Below are 14,737 nucleotides of genomic sequence, written 5' to 3' on the forward strand. Positions count from 1 at the left end.
TTATTGAGCTGTCATTGCACGCCAAATCTACAGAAAATCAAACTCAAGCAAATGCATCCCTTACAATTACACATGCATAGCTACTTTTGAAACAAAGAGTACTACTTCTACCTTCTGACCAGCTATTCTTCTTGCCAGGTTTAACTGACTGAGTATGGTTTTACGCCGCTTTTAGCAATATTCCAGCAATATCACGGCAGGGGACACCAGAAATGAGCTTCACACATTGTACCCATGTCGGGAATCGAACATGTGGGTCTTTGGCGTGACGAGCGAACGCTTTAACCACTAGGCTACCCGACCGCCCCTGCCAGGTTTAAAACAAATAGAGCTCTTGGATCTTAAATGATTGTTATGTTCTGAACTGGTTTAGTTCTCTTTGTCATGTCATTTTATGTACACAATCTACAAGCATGTTCATATGTACAGAGAATTCCCTTGTGGTTTATAAGTATTGTCATATAAAACACCTGATATTTGGCCAACCAATTCTCGCTGTAATGAAGGGTATGTGTCTTACCGCTTATCTGCAAGGTATCCACGACACTTCCCATGAAAGACGTAGCTGCACACATATCCAACAAGGACAACCTGTGCTCTGCCACCATGGAGGGATGGGGCAGAGTGAACTGTCCAAGAAGTAACTCCAATATTATCTGAGGTATATCTTCGGGAACATTGTCTTTTAACGTGTTCTCGTCTAACGCTAGCAAACTCGGCTTCCGCCGTTCAAATCTGTCCTCGCGCCTTCCAGTAATATCCACTTCGTCTTCATAAAACAACCCTGAATTGTAACCGTACTTTCGGTTCATGGCAGCACTAAAACCACAACTGCAGGACAAGGAATCAGAGTTTGTGCCAGTGTCTGGGACGTACAGCCCAGCATCGGAACCTTTGATGTCCATATTACATACACAAATATTGCAACTGTCAAAGTTGTGGTCCTTGAACAGATTGAGAATGGAATCCGAGAGGAGCACATTGACAATGAGGCTGTGCACCTCTGGTAGCTGGTTATTGGTGCCATGATTGTCTATTGAGTTGAGGGTTTTGTTCAGGATGGATGAGGCGTTGGATGCTGGTGACTGGAGCTCATAGCTCATGGGGGTACGTGGTGTGCGTGGAGTTCGCTGCTGATTGCTGTTGTGGAACGTGGCTGGGGAACTCTCCACAGTGCCAGTTGGCAGTCGGGATGTCAGACTGGGGATGTTCTCTATGGACGGGATGTTAATGTATTGACTGCAATGGAAAATGTAGTGGTTACACATATGCACACATAAAGCAACACTGATGAAATGAGGAACGGACTGTCATGCCCTTCTCTGTAAGTCTCATCAGGCCCACTTAATATGACCCAGTTGCACAAAAGATGCACAGAATGTATGTCATCGGGGTACAACGACACATCAACTCGCATCAGCCTACACATGCTCCAAGTGAGTGAGTGAGTGAGTGAGTGAGTGAGTGAGTGAGTGAGTGAGTGGAGCTTAACGCAGCTTTGAACAGTATTCCAGTTATATCAGCTTGTCAGGTTTATATGGGAGGGAAGCCTGATCTTACCACTTTGATGAAACCCACAACATTATGGTCCTGACAAACCTAGAATCCCAGGTCTTGTAAAACATAATTTGGTCTGGTAAGCTCACCATAAGACACTACATATAAAAACATCATAATCTGTTGCAAATGATTCAAAGGACAAGCTGTGGCCACTTAAGTTGTTGGCACAACTTATCTAATCTCAAAGCCAACAACAGTCAGCACTGTTGTGTTGTAAGTAATTCTAGCAAACACTGAGAGGTGTTACTACTAACCTTGGGGTTGGTTGAGAGAGTGACTTGTCCATGATGGCCATGGTGAACTGCCAGGGGGGTTTGTAGTCAGGAAGCACAGGGATCGGAGACAGCTGCTTGCTGGGTAGCTCCACCTGGGAATACTTCCCACAACCAACAAACTTGCCAAACTCAGGGGGTTTGAATACCCCTTGCTGAAACATGAGAAGATAGATGAATAACCATTGTTATTCTATAATAACAGTAGTAGAAAACTTACACTGACGTTTTTAATCCCAAGACTTGATACTGTTACACCTGCCTGGTATTAACCTGTGTTCCACACTGGTTTTATATAGTGTGTGACAAGTGAGCACAGACGGGATAAAACTTGACAGTTTTTTTTTTCTTTTTTAAATAATTATCAGTGGTATTTTAGTTTAAGCCAAATTTGATCCATTAACGACAGAGGATAGCAAGATATACATTAATCTCAAGCAGAACCAGATTTCCACCAACAAGCAATACTTATTATTCTATTTACATTTCCGAGAAGGGAAGAAAACACAGCAAACCAATGGTCAATATAGTGAGCACCAAACAGCTGTCTCACCTTACACAACTCCTCAGCAGTGGGCATGGGATACGCCTCTACTTTGACTTCGACTACATCGTGCGTGACATCGGTCATTGTCTCGGGTGATGGCAGCTTGGTATTTTCAAGTGAGGGTGGCGTTGGATACATCCTTGATAGATCTTGTGCTACTGAAACAGAAATGGTCAACAGTCACAGATTCAAATACTTCCATCTTCGCACAACAGAAACATTTCACACAGGTTAAGGCTCATCAAACAAAACTATGACCACAGAATACCCTATTTGTCTATTCATATACACTACAGTGTTCGTTTATTTGTTGTTTAACGCCACACAAAGCAATATTTAGGCTTTATGACGACAGTCAGTAAATATCGAGTCTGGAGCAGACATACTACTGATTGAAATCATGTGCATCAATCCACGCAATTGAGATCGATGACATGCATCAAGCAAGTCAGCAAGACTCACCACCTGATCCCGTTAGTCACCTCTTACAACAAGCATAGTCACCTTTTACGGAAAGCATTGGTTGCTGAAGATCTTTACGGGTCTACGTGTTCAAGATACTGCATCAAAGTCAATGGGTCCCGATGTTACAGTGTCAGATGTAAGGGGTTCCTTGATTCAAATACAGTATCAGCAAATATCAGGACACCAGGACCTCTTTCAATTCAAAAAGCACATAAGAGACCAACCAGAAACCAAGTGAATGTTAACAATTGATTTTTTTTTCCAGATGAAACTGTAATCAGTTACTTCATAAAAATTCACCATGAAACAGTAGGACACTTACCAGATGGCGTTATTTTCCCAGCAGTCAGTTCTTCTGTCGTCTTACTGGCAGACAACCCTGCATCAAGTCCCTAGGAAGGAAAATAATAACTTTCACAAAAGATCCTTAAGACAAAAAATATGTCAGGAAATTGAAAATTCTGAAAATTCTTAAAAGTCTCAATATTTAATGGAGATACATGGATGAAGCAAGAATCGGACATTGACTGTACATCGTGCTCCCTATCAAGCAAGCTTTATGACAAGTGATCATCCTTTACTATGTGTCGGGTCATAAATCTAGCTGTGAAGCAAACCATCTAATGAAGAAGAGCACATCTCACAAAAGCCACCTCGCTGATCTAGACGCATTGAATCTTATTTTACAATCCTTAGTGACATAATTCATGACATGAAGGTTAATAAACTGACCCCAGCATCGTCACTGTCATCACCCGATGACTCAAATATATGTTCCAAGTCCAGCTCGGTTGGTTTGAGATCAATCTCTCGGGTTAGACTAGCTCCAGGCGTCTGAGGGGAACCCACTGTAGCAGAAACGGCTGAAACAGTTAGTGATCACGACTACATGCTACAGCTACTACTACAACACATAACATGCACATAATGCAGCTACTACAGCTACTGCAACACACCACATGGACATAAACACATATTTACAGCTATTACACACAAATACTTCAGGCACACATTACAGCGATGACACGCATATTACACTAGTTTTGACACACGTAACACTAGTTTTGACACACATATTACACTACAGTTTTGACACACATACCACTACAGTTTTGACACACATATAGCTACTATTACCTCTACTGCATGCACACACACACGCACGCACGCACGCACACTCACTCACACACACATACATTATAGCTACAACACATACATGTGTTAATACAACAATCAAAAACAGTTATGTGTTAATACAACCCAAAACTGCCATGTGTTACAATTTTAAATGAAACAGCCATGTTTTAGGTTTCAACCAAAAACAGCCATGTTTTAATACTACAACCCAAAACAACCATGCATTACAATTTCAACATACAACAGCCATGAGCCACAATTTCAACATCCAACAGCCATGTGCCACAATTTCAACATACAACAGCCATGTGCCACAATTTCAACATACAACAGCCATGTGCCACAACAGCCATGTGCCCCAATTTCAACATACAACAGCCATGTGCCACAATTTCAACATACAACAGCCATGAGCCACAATTTCAACATACAACAGCCATGTGCCACAATTTCAACATACAACAGCCATGTGCCACAATTTCAACATACAACAGCCATGTGTTATTGTACAGCAACAGCTTACACCATGTGTTAACAGCTATAACACAACATATATGAATGTTCAAAACAGGAAAATGATCAGTAGCTAGATCATAAATGCCCAAATTCTGTTTTCAGGGATATATCGTAACATTTGTTGTGTTTGCTATGATCCCTTGTCACAAAAATCTGTTTGATATAGGATCAGAATGAAGTTTTAACTTTATTGAAACTTCAATTAATTTTTTTTCTCTTTACCAGATTTTTCTTGCATTTGATATTAATAAAAAAACAAAATACAAAATTTGCCAGTGAAAGATTATATAACTTTGTTTTGCTTGTTTGTTGCTTAACGCCACACTCAGCAATTCCAGCTATATGACAGCGGTCTGTAAATAATCGAGCCTGGACCATCAAGTGATTGACAACATGAGCATCGATCTACACAAATGGGATACGATGACATGCATCAACCAAATCAGTGAGCCTCACCACCCGATCCTGTTAGTGGCCTCTTACAGAAAGCATGTGTTGCTGAAGACTATTATAGCCAGGCTGGCTGGTACCGTTGAAAGCACACTGTTTACTGATCCCCCAATACTACATGTAATGATACACTGACATATTAGTGTGTGCAACACAACATTGTTTTTCTGCATCAATTCTCTTATATTGTTCGTAAGTCGAAGCTTTCGCGTCTCAGTAGTCAGTTTTGTATGGTTACAGGTGAAGGCATCAACATCATTACACCTCAAACATCATCTATACAACGTGCCCGAGAAGACAGCTACAATACAACCCAAATATTTCAACCATCCCAATTTGTATCAAATTTGACTGTAAGATCACAAAAACATCTTACACACATAACATGTCTTCTTTTACTGAGTAAAAGAGCTATCATTTCTATGTTGTTGATCGTCACACTCAGCAATATTCCAGCTACATGATGGCAGCCTGGACATAATCAAATCAGGACAGGGCAAACCAGTGATCAATACTGTGAGCAGCAAGCATGTCACTGGAGTCCGTTGTTCCACAATTAACAAAGTCACCGAGCATGACCACCTGATCCATTTGATACAGCTGACACACACACAGATAATATCACTACTACAGCAGCACTCATCACAAACACAGGAACTAAACTCAAAACTCAACAAGCATCTTTTTTTTACAACAGCAATCATGAGCATAAGGATCAACTCACCATTCACAGGATTCTCATCTTTGGAGTCATTAAGTCGGTTAGGATCTTTGGCATCTTCATCCTGACAATAAAAAAGAATTTGTTCAACTGACAATAAAGAAGAATTTGTTCAACTGACAATAAAAAAGAATTTGTTCAACTGACAAATTTTTGTTGTTGTAATGAATCTTGATTTTCCAAAGATTATTACAATCTCAGTTGTGAGATAGCTCAAAAAAATAAATTGTAAGTGATTCTGAGGCCTTTGATTGTCCAACCAAGCAATGTTTTTGTCATTTGTTTCCATTAACAAAAAAAGATTAGGCCACACCCACTGATGGATTACTGTTTCCTGATTGGCTTAAAAGAGAATGAGCAGGATTTATGTGCACAACGGTTTTAACATTAACACCTTCATCAACAATACGTTAATTCTTATGTCACTGTTAGAAGTTTAATGCATCACTATTTTAAGGGTCACAGAAGAATGTAATGACCGTAGACTGTGCTCTTAAAAAAACAGGTTCATATGACTTTAAGAAGTCTTAGAAATGACACACTGGCTTTCATACAATATTTTCTGATTTGATCATATTCAATATAACTGAAAGCCAAACTTACCCGTTTCGGTGACGGTCGTGGAAAGTGTTCATCTCGACTTTTCCGCGAGCATCGTGTAAGTGTTCCAGGGTTAACGGATGCCTCATCTGAGAACTCATAGGGGTCAGGGGCTGGTGGTGGGGTAGGAGGTTTGGGCGTGTGTCTTTGGGAATGGCCGGAGGGGGAGGAGGAATCGGAGAGGGAGGGTTGTTGGATGTTGGAACCATCAGGTGGGGTGGTATCGATTCGAACTTTCTTCATCGGAAGGTCGATCCTAAAATTGTATAAGTTGAGTTTGAGAAAAAGATGATTGCAAAGCTGCAATTCCAGTCAACAAAAGCTTTGTAAACAAAGGAATCCTTAAGAGTCAAGTTTATCCAGAGTAAGTAGGGTTATGTGAAAGCAATATTTAAGTTATATCATGGGGGGGGAAACCAAGATGGGTTTCACACATTGCACTCTGTAGGGAATTGAGTGAGTGAGTACGGTTTTACGCCGCTTTTAGCAATATTCCAGCAATATCACATCGGGGGACACCAGAAATGGGCTTCACACATTGTACCCATGTCGGGAATCGAATGTAGGTCTTAGGCGTGACTCGTGAACGCTTTAACCACTAGGCTACCCGACCGCCCCTGTAGGAAATTGAACCTGTGTCTTTGGCATGAGCAAACACTGAAACCACTGGGATACCTCTTGCCCCTTCAGTGTAAACTGACTTAATTTTTCTATCATACTGTATTTGTCTTACGAAGCTAGATTTTAAGACCTTGACTCTTCAGCATGTTAGTAATGTTTCATAGATAGTCTTGAACCCTTTTGGAGTTACTAAACATGGAATCTCATATGGTGCCACGGCACCGAAAAATAAACTGACAAGAACCCGAGTCAAGTAGATGAGAGATCGTGAACAACACAGAGATTTATCCCAGACTATGTCCCTAGCAGGCAAATTGAGGAAAAAATATTTTGCATAAAATTGGGATATTTTAAATTTTCTTAATTTCTTAAATTCAGATGTGTTTAAAAATTGTATTCTGAGATCATATCCAATGCCATAATATAAAAACGCATTAAAAACTCTTCCTATTTACTGCGTCGATCGTCAGTGAAACAACGGTTACTTATCATAGTCATAAATTCCGTTAATGAATTTGGAAATTTTTAATTCCAATTTGGGAATTTGATGACATTTGCTGCCGACTTGGTGCCAAGTATCAACCTCTGACTACTTCACTCACCACTGCTGCACTGAGTTCATATTGTAGAGGGAATCTGTGACTAGTTCCTCTTCTTCGTCTGCATCTTTGGTGGGGAGGCTGGGACGCTTCAGACCCCGTGTCAACTCCATCTGGCGATGCTGCGACTGTAACCAGTTGTTCACACTGTCATGTTTGGACTCTTGGCCCCAATGACACGGGGAGTCCATGGCGTCAGATTTGGAAACCCCTTCCTCATTCTTAGGATAATAGTCCGGGAATCCAGAACACATAAACCCATTCTGGTTTTCAGAAGCACTGCCCGTTTGTTTCCCACACACTTCCTTTTCGTTTCCAATAAGTTTTTGAGGTGGATGCGGACTTAACGTCGGCATCGGTGGGTCCATTGTAGAGTTGACGAGGGGCTGAAGTTCATCTAACGGAGAAGGAGCAGAAGGTGTATCAACATTGGTTTCGTTAGGGGTGCTCTGCCCTTGAGGAGCTATGGTAGTTCCGCCAGTGGGACAGAATGCTGGGTTTGGAGGCAACCTGAGGTCTATATCAAACTGCATGAGATCATCCATGATGGGGGAGCGCCTGTGAAAAGGTGTAGCACTCCGACCATGCCTTGACTGTTGCCTTTCCAACTTTTCCTGCTTTTCGCCTTTGTGTTTCCCACTGGGGAAACTCTTCGACTGACCTGCCCCACCCCCTTTCATCTTCCTTTGCCTGGAGAATAAATCAAAGCTCAATCATTGGGTAACCATATTATACAAACACATGTGAAACTTTGACTTATCACAAAAGTAGAGATATTATGATTTATTATTCTAATTTTTTTAAAAGCACATTGCATGAATAACATAGTTTAGTAAGGACAAACAGAGGAAGTGAGGTTTTCCCACCTCATGCATGAGTATGAGCTATGGCTAGCAAGATACTAATTCTTGCGCAACTGATTATGGATAGTTGACAGTGAAGAGAACTTCTGTTATAACTTCTAAGATTTTATAGTGATGACAGCTAAAATATGTAATGATGCTATGATGTAATGGAGGTAGTGTACATTTACGACAGTGTTAAGTAATGTCCAAAAAGAGGTTGAAAGTGTGAGCACTAGGGCTGCAACGAACACACTATGATTCATATCACGAAAATAGGGTAATGAATATGAATATTAATTCACGAATACAATAAAAAGTCAGCAGTGAATGTATTATTTGTTATATTCAGTGAAACATTAACAACATAAATCATTTGACATGGTTTGTTAATTATTAATACATTATACATTTATATACTGGACTTATCCAGGTACTAGTATCTGCTCAAATGTGACAATGACCAGTGACCACAATACTGTAAAATTAATTATTATAAGAGTGTTGTCTTTGAAGAAATCTAGGCATATAACATGTTCTTATGGATATTTTTAGGTACAGGGTATGTAAGTGAATATTCATAGATATTCGTTTCTAGTGGCCAAGAATAACGCATTCAATTCATGAATGGATACGGCTCGATTCACCGAATATGCGAGTGAATCGTAACAGCCCTAGTGAGCACCAATACCTCATGGAAGCAATGACACAATCAGCCAGGGAGTTACTCTTCCTTTCTGGTCTTTGATCAGTTACTTAACTTTCCAAACAATAAGTCGGCTTTTACACGAATGGAATGCTAGGGACCTATCCCGAGTATGAAAACTTTTAAGAGCCCAATTTCAGAGTAGTCATGCATTTATAAGGTAACACATACCATATTTAGCTTTGGGTGGTGTCAACTGGTGGAAAAACCTAGAATCTACATTCATGTTAGTCCTGAAGAAGTGTTTATCGAGGAGAAAAGCTACTTGCAGTGTGACTAATCACTCACCTGGGACAAGCACAATTGACTTTGGAAGTTGGTTCAGCAAAGTGCCACTGTCCTGCAGCCAACTCTTCACTGGTGTCACTCGTCCTAAACATCACAGATCACATTCATTAACTTCACTTATACCATTATGGCCACAATTAGTATGAACTACCCACAACCTTTTTATCGAAATCTTGGATGCTCAATGTTTCAGCAACAAGTTAACAAAGAGCCAGCAGAATACAAAATACTTTCCCGATCACAAAATAGCTCTGGGTATTTTGTGCTTTCCCTACGTTAAACCCCAGCATAATTAGGGCTGTGTATTTGCAAAACATTTGTATTGCAATATACTTTGATACATTTTGAGATATTATTTGGAGCTACAGTACTTGACACTGATTGGTACTGATTGTACATGCAGATTCTATTTTCTACCAACCAAAGCAAACATTACTCAGCATGGTCACTCATCGCCATTTTGTCATGATAACAACATTAGAGAGAAATCACTTCTGTGTTTTTGCTTTTTTGTCAATCAATTACTAAGGAAAATATCTTTTGTGTAGATTTTAAGTTGAAGGATACAAATAATAACGAACTTCTTTGGCTTAAATTTTTTTTAAAATTGGTTCTCAGGCAATTTTTTTTTTTCAAAATATAGTGCGGGTGGGCGGTGTTTGTTTATTTTTTTGATGTTGTTCGAACTAGTATGTAACCAATAAACAGTTGTGTAATCAATAAGCAATTGTGTACAATCAACCTGGGAAAGGGCCTCCCTACATCAATGTATTCCTTGATGAGTAAAATACTGGTAAAATACAGTATCTGAGTACCGTTATATACCGAAATATTTAAAGAGTTTTGTATTTATTTTATTATTTTTAAATGGAAATATAAATGAAGTGTGCGGCGAATTTAATGATGATGCGGGAGATGCCTGAGAACCAAGAGTATATTTTTTTAGCCTTATATTACATTTACAAACAGGGCAAGAACTAAACTCAAGAGCTTCACTAGCCAAGGTGGGGATAAAATGCCCTTGTGATCTTAAAACAATGGGAATATTGGAAATTTTCACTAGCCCACAGGAATTTTTTATTTGCCCTGGGCTAGCGGGCTTGGGTTAATTTCTGACGTTGCCAAATATGCCGAAAATAATGCAATGTATAGCCTTTGAAAAGCATATTGCAGTACACCAGTAATACTGTGCAGTCCGAAACAAAATATACAGGGGTATTGGCAGTGCTGTACAATATATACAGTATTCAATATATATGACAATAAACACATGTCACATCCCAATCATGCAAGTAAATAGAATATTGCAATATAGATCCCAATATTGCCATATATTGAATACTAAACAAACTGGCATTTAATACCAATTTTATGAAACATGTGAATAGTTCTGGTATCTTGCAAGTAAAAAACAGCAAAACAATGTCATGTGAAGCCAGCCAAGCAACAAGGTTGCTGGGCTCATCAAGTGTGCATAAGCTCCTCTCAGTGATCTATCATATCCACACGCAATGTCATTGAAAAAGCCCCGGGAATTATAATGATAACATATATGAAAACCGTCAAAAATTGCAAATTTCTACTAGTTCTTATGATACATTAACTATTGGGACTACAGGACTTGCGCTAATTTCTAACGCTGATTTGTTAGTGAAACCTTTTCCAGCAGTACATAAGCATGCGCTTTGGTATTACACAATGTGTAATACAGCTGTATGTTTATTAAACGAGTGGTCTCTTCATTGGTGTGTAAAAAACACATATAGATGTACCACTATCATGCTCAAAGACACTTTCAAGCATCAGCAACATCTCTCAGCAAATGATCAACTTCAAAGACAAATCTACCTTTTGGCCATGCTGGTGGTGATGCTGGAATCTTCTAGAACCTTCTGTGTGATGGCATGACCGAGAACATCGGAAGCATTGGGCATACAGTTGACGTTCACACTGCCTTCACTCATACCAACGTTCATAGGCGTCATCGGCACGATCTTCACCCCTGTGTCGCCCGCCATCGAGTTGTCTGCTGGGGAGGTGGGTGGTGTCAGGGGACCGTTGCTCATCATGGAGTGGTTAAACTGTGACCTTGGCCCCACACTTGGATTAACAGTGAGGGGCTGGAGGCGGACAGGGGAGTCTTCATTGTCGCAGATGAGCACGAAGGAGGCAGGGTAACGCATCCTCACACCCGCTGCAGAGAAACAAAACGTAAGTCAACTAATAGCTACAACATCTTCCATTCCTTATCAAATACTGATGAATACATTTTGGAGTATATTGGGGATTTACTTAAGTTATCCATTTTGGAGGTCCAAAGGACTCAGTCTTCAATTGCAGAGGTCCCAGGATAAAAAGGTCGCATGGGACACCAGAAATGGGCTTCATTGTACCCATGTCGGCAATCGAACCCGGGTCTTCAACATGAGGAGTGAATGCTTTAACCACTAGGCTACCCCACCGCCCCTCATCAGCCTGTAACTAATCAAGACTGGGACTGACAACCCAACCCAAGTCCCATGTTGTTGATGTATTAGGATACCCAATCAGCCAAGTCACCTCAGACACCTCTTATGACTAACAAGAGAGTGCTGCCTGGTGTCCAGATCCCCACCGGACACTTCAGGCAAAGCATGAAGCCATAATATTAACATGTTACAATGATATTCAAAAGTAAAATCAAAATTTAACCCTCTTGAAATGACAGCTAAATGAAATGTGGTAGGAAATGTTACATTTATTCAATTTTATTTATTCATAAAAATAATATGACAATGTGCTGCCTGGTAGTTGAAAGTTATTTTTTTATATCAAATATAGTTTCCATACACTCCTTCAAAGCAGGCACTTTCGGATGACGTTGAGTACCTATCAGTAGAGAACAAAGGACCAATCACTCAGATCAGATCTCTGTACTGCTTTAAAGGTACATGAAGAAATTATCCTTTGGTGACTGCCAAATATGTATGTCAAGACAAATGTCAAGCATTCAATCATGGTCCTTCCGAGGTCAATACAACCTAGCCACATCAACTTTAACTTTTACAAACACAGCATCTCTGCCTGCATGTCGCATCTGTAAACGTACAAGAGGCCCCGCCTTCTCATCACAGCATATTTTCCCTATAAATCATGCATTATTATTGGTACAACCTAATTCATATATCAATGATACTAATACCCCCAAAACTGTGACATTGTAGAAGCCTTCAGGATGCTTCTATTCAGGCAAACAGCTCAACCCACCAGGTTAATCTCACCTTATCTCTTTTAATGTGATATGGACATAAGAATGTATATCCACACTGATTTGATAATACACCAGGAAAAGATCATGTATAAACATAGCTCATTAACAAAGATAAAGGTGTTGTGTGTACATGATCAATACAAGTAGACATGTGGACAGGTCATTCCATCCTTAACATGTTTTCCCAAAACACAAACAAACAAAAGATACCTGGGGAATATTCCTCGAGTTTTCTACTAAAGGCCACTCCTCACTACTAATTTGTTAAAATAATAATCAACGTTTTCTAGCATCCTACAATAATGCAGCAGCGTCCATTCTTAACCCCATCAACCTCCTTGGCTGCAATTCCTATCAATCATGCCTAACCTTTCATAATTTAGACATTCTGTAGTCTAGATAAAATTGATAATCAAATTGCCAGCATATATCTCTAGCAAAATCAATAGTTGCCGGCAATATGACACACACATTCGCTGTGGAAGATAAAACATGATGTAAAATGAAAGATCCATGCATCGTACCAAGCACCTGCTGCCAGTGGACCAGGCTTAATGCATCACAGGGGCACAAGTGGGTAGGAGGGAGGGAGGGAGGGAAGGCGGGAGGGGGGTAGAAAGAGAAGAAAAGAGAGAGAGAAAGAGGGAAGGAAAGGCTTCGTGCATCATACTGGCACAGGTTTAGGTGAGCCACAGAGTTTGCTGCATACTGGGGCTTATCAGAATCTTTCATACTCAATGTCAAACACTCAAGGCCTTTTAAATCTTCCCTTCTCATAGTTCAAGGTCATTCAAAATACACATTCTAAAGGACTTTCTTGTTAATATTGTTACGGAATTCAGCATACTTGTTTAACGGAAGCAGCCGATCATGGGAAGGGAGGTAAGTCTATGTGTACTGACCATAAATAGATGAAATTAATTTCTTCATAGTTCTCAACAGATTTCAACAGAGGTTTGTTCAAACTATGAAACAGCATATTTCTTGTTGGTTAGTTTACATGAGAAACTGAGTAGAAAGGAACATACATGGCCTTTCCAAGGTATGTTTTCCATTAGCAAAATCTATATTGCAGAATCTAAAGTGCCAACCATGAATTTGTACTGTGCTGTGTACTTTATCTTGGGACTACCAATAACTTTGCTTCTAACAATAGGTTACAACCTGGATCGCTGTACTTTCATTCGTCTTCACAGAATACAGTTTTTCAGGCTTAGAAACTGGCACTAGAATCATGTTTTGTAGTGTCCTAGCAGAAATAAAGGCGGGTCCGTACTGTTTTTGTCAATACTTAAACCTAGGGACGCCATCAAGCTTAAATTTGCAACATGGGGTTAGGATATGATAATTTTAGATTTCAAACTCCTGTATTTATTTCGTAAGGTGGTTCATGGTGTGTTGATAAGTGCCATGTCTCAATTTTGAAGCGATTCCAGGTTTTGAAACACATTAACTGTTTTGTGAAATATTATTCCAAGATATACAATGGAAACTTTAACATCATGAATATCAACATCTGACCATTTCCAACCATCAAAGATGGCCATCTCTGTGTGAGCAATTTCTTCAGAAGTTTACATATCATTTTGGCCAAAGAATGGGAACACAAATCAGTACTGTATCAGAGTAGTCTCCCTTGAACACTTATTTGGATATTTTCTGAAGAATATTTTTAATATAACTAATGTTTCTAACTAAAACAAAATCTACATTAAAAAAATATGACTACTGTATATCTTGAGGACCAGAAACAGATTCTATAGAGAGGGGTCTAAAAATAGTATCTTAAACTACAATTTTACTACAAATAACATATTCTGATATCATGTTATTATGATTGCAAGTTTTACTACATATCTTCAAAATAATGACAATCATATCCTGGGTCATGAGGTAGCATTTTTGTGTACTGTCAGATACTTTTTACGCATGGAATAATTTGACAAGTCAACATTTCCATTGCAAAAACAACATGTTGACATACAATAGTCAAACTACAACAAATATTACTTGCAACGAGTCATCGCAGTATGGCAGTTATGTTATGTAACTATTCCCTTTTAACTAAGGCATCAACAGCGGTAATGTGATCATGGTTGCTGTGAAGAGTGTGAGTTGGTGTCTCTCACTGAATGTGGTAAAGTGGACCTTATGGAATGGGGT

General features: G+C 39.6%; 1 protein-coding gene across 3 annotated transcripts in view; it reads right to left on the minus strand.

The window, feature by feature from the left end:
• The window catches only part of LOC139456498 (mediator of RNA polymerase II transcription subunit 13-like), a 70,298-nt gene that overhangs the window by 14,633 nt on the left and 40,928 nt on the right, over positions 1-14,737 (minus strand). Inside the window, exons 7-16 of one of the 3 annotated variants that reach the window (XM_071238245.1) lie at positions 11,173-11,518; positions 9,325-9,408; positions 7,492-8,178; positions 6,272-6,524; positions 5,672-5,732; positions 3,577-3,692; positions 3,167-3,236; positions 2,386-2,537; positions 1,815-1,987; positions 521-1,239 (exon numbers count right to left, since the gene is read on the minus strand). In XM_071238245.1, coding sequence (XP_071094346.1) covers positions 521-1,239; positions 1,815-1,987; positions 2,386-2,537; positions 3,167-3,236; positions 3,577-3,692; positions 5,672-5,732; positions 6,272-6,524; positions 7,492-8,178; positions 9,325-9,408; positions 11,173-11,518 — 2,661 coding nt within the window. Of the gene's footprint in view, positions 1-520; positions 1,240-1,814; positions 1,988-2,385; positions 2,538-3,166; positions 3,237-3,576; positions 3,708-5,671; positions 5,733-6,271; positions 6,525-7,491; positions 8,179-9,324; positions 9,409-11,172; positions 11,519-14,737 lie in introns of all 3 variants that reach the window. The other 2 variants (XM_071238244.1, XM_071238243.1) reach the window with 2 other exon arrangements.

Source organism: Haliotis cracherodii, unplaced genomic scaffold, assembly GCF_022045235.1.
Source record: "Haliotis cracherodii isolate W230 unplaced genomic scaffold, xgHalCrac1.p SCAF_11, whole genome shotgun sequence".
In the NCBI taxonomy this organism is placed as follows: domain Eukaryota; kingdom Metazoa; phylum Mollusca; class Gastropoda; order Lepetellida; family Haliotidae; genus Haliotis; species Haliotis cracherodii.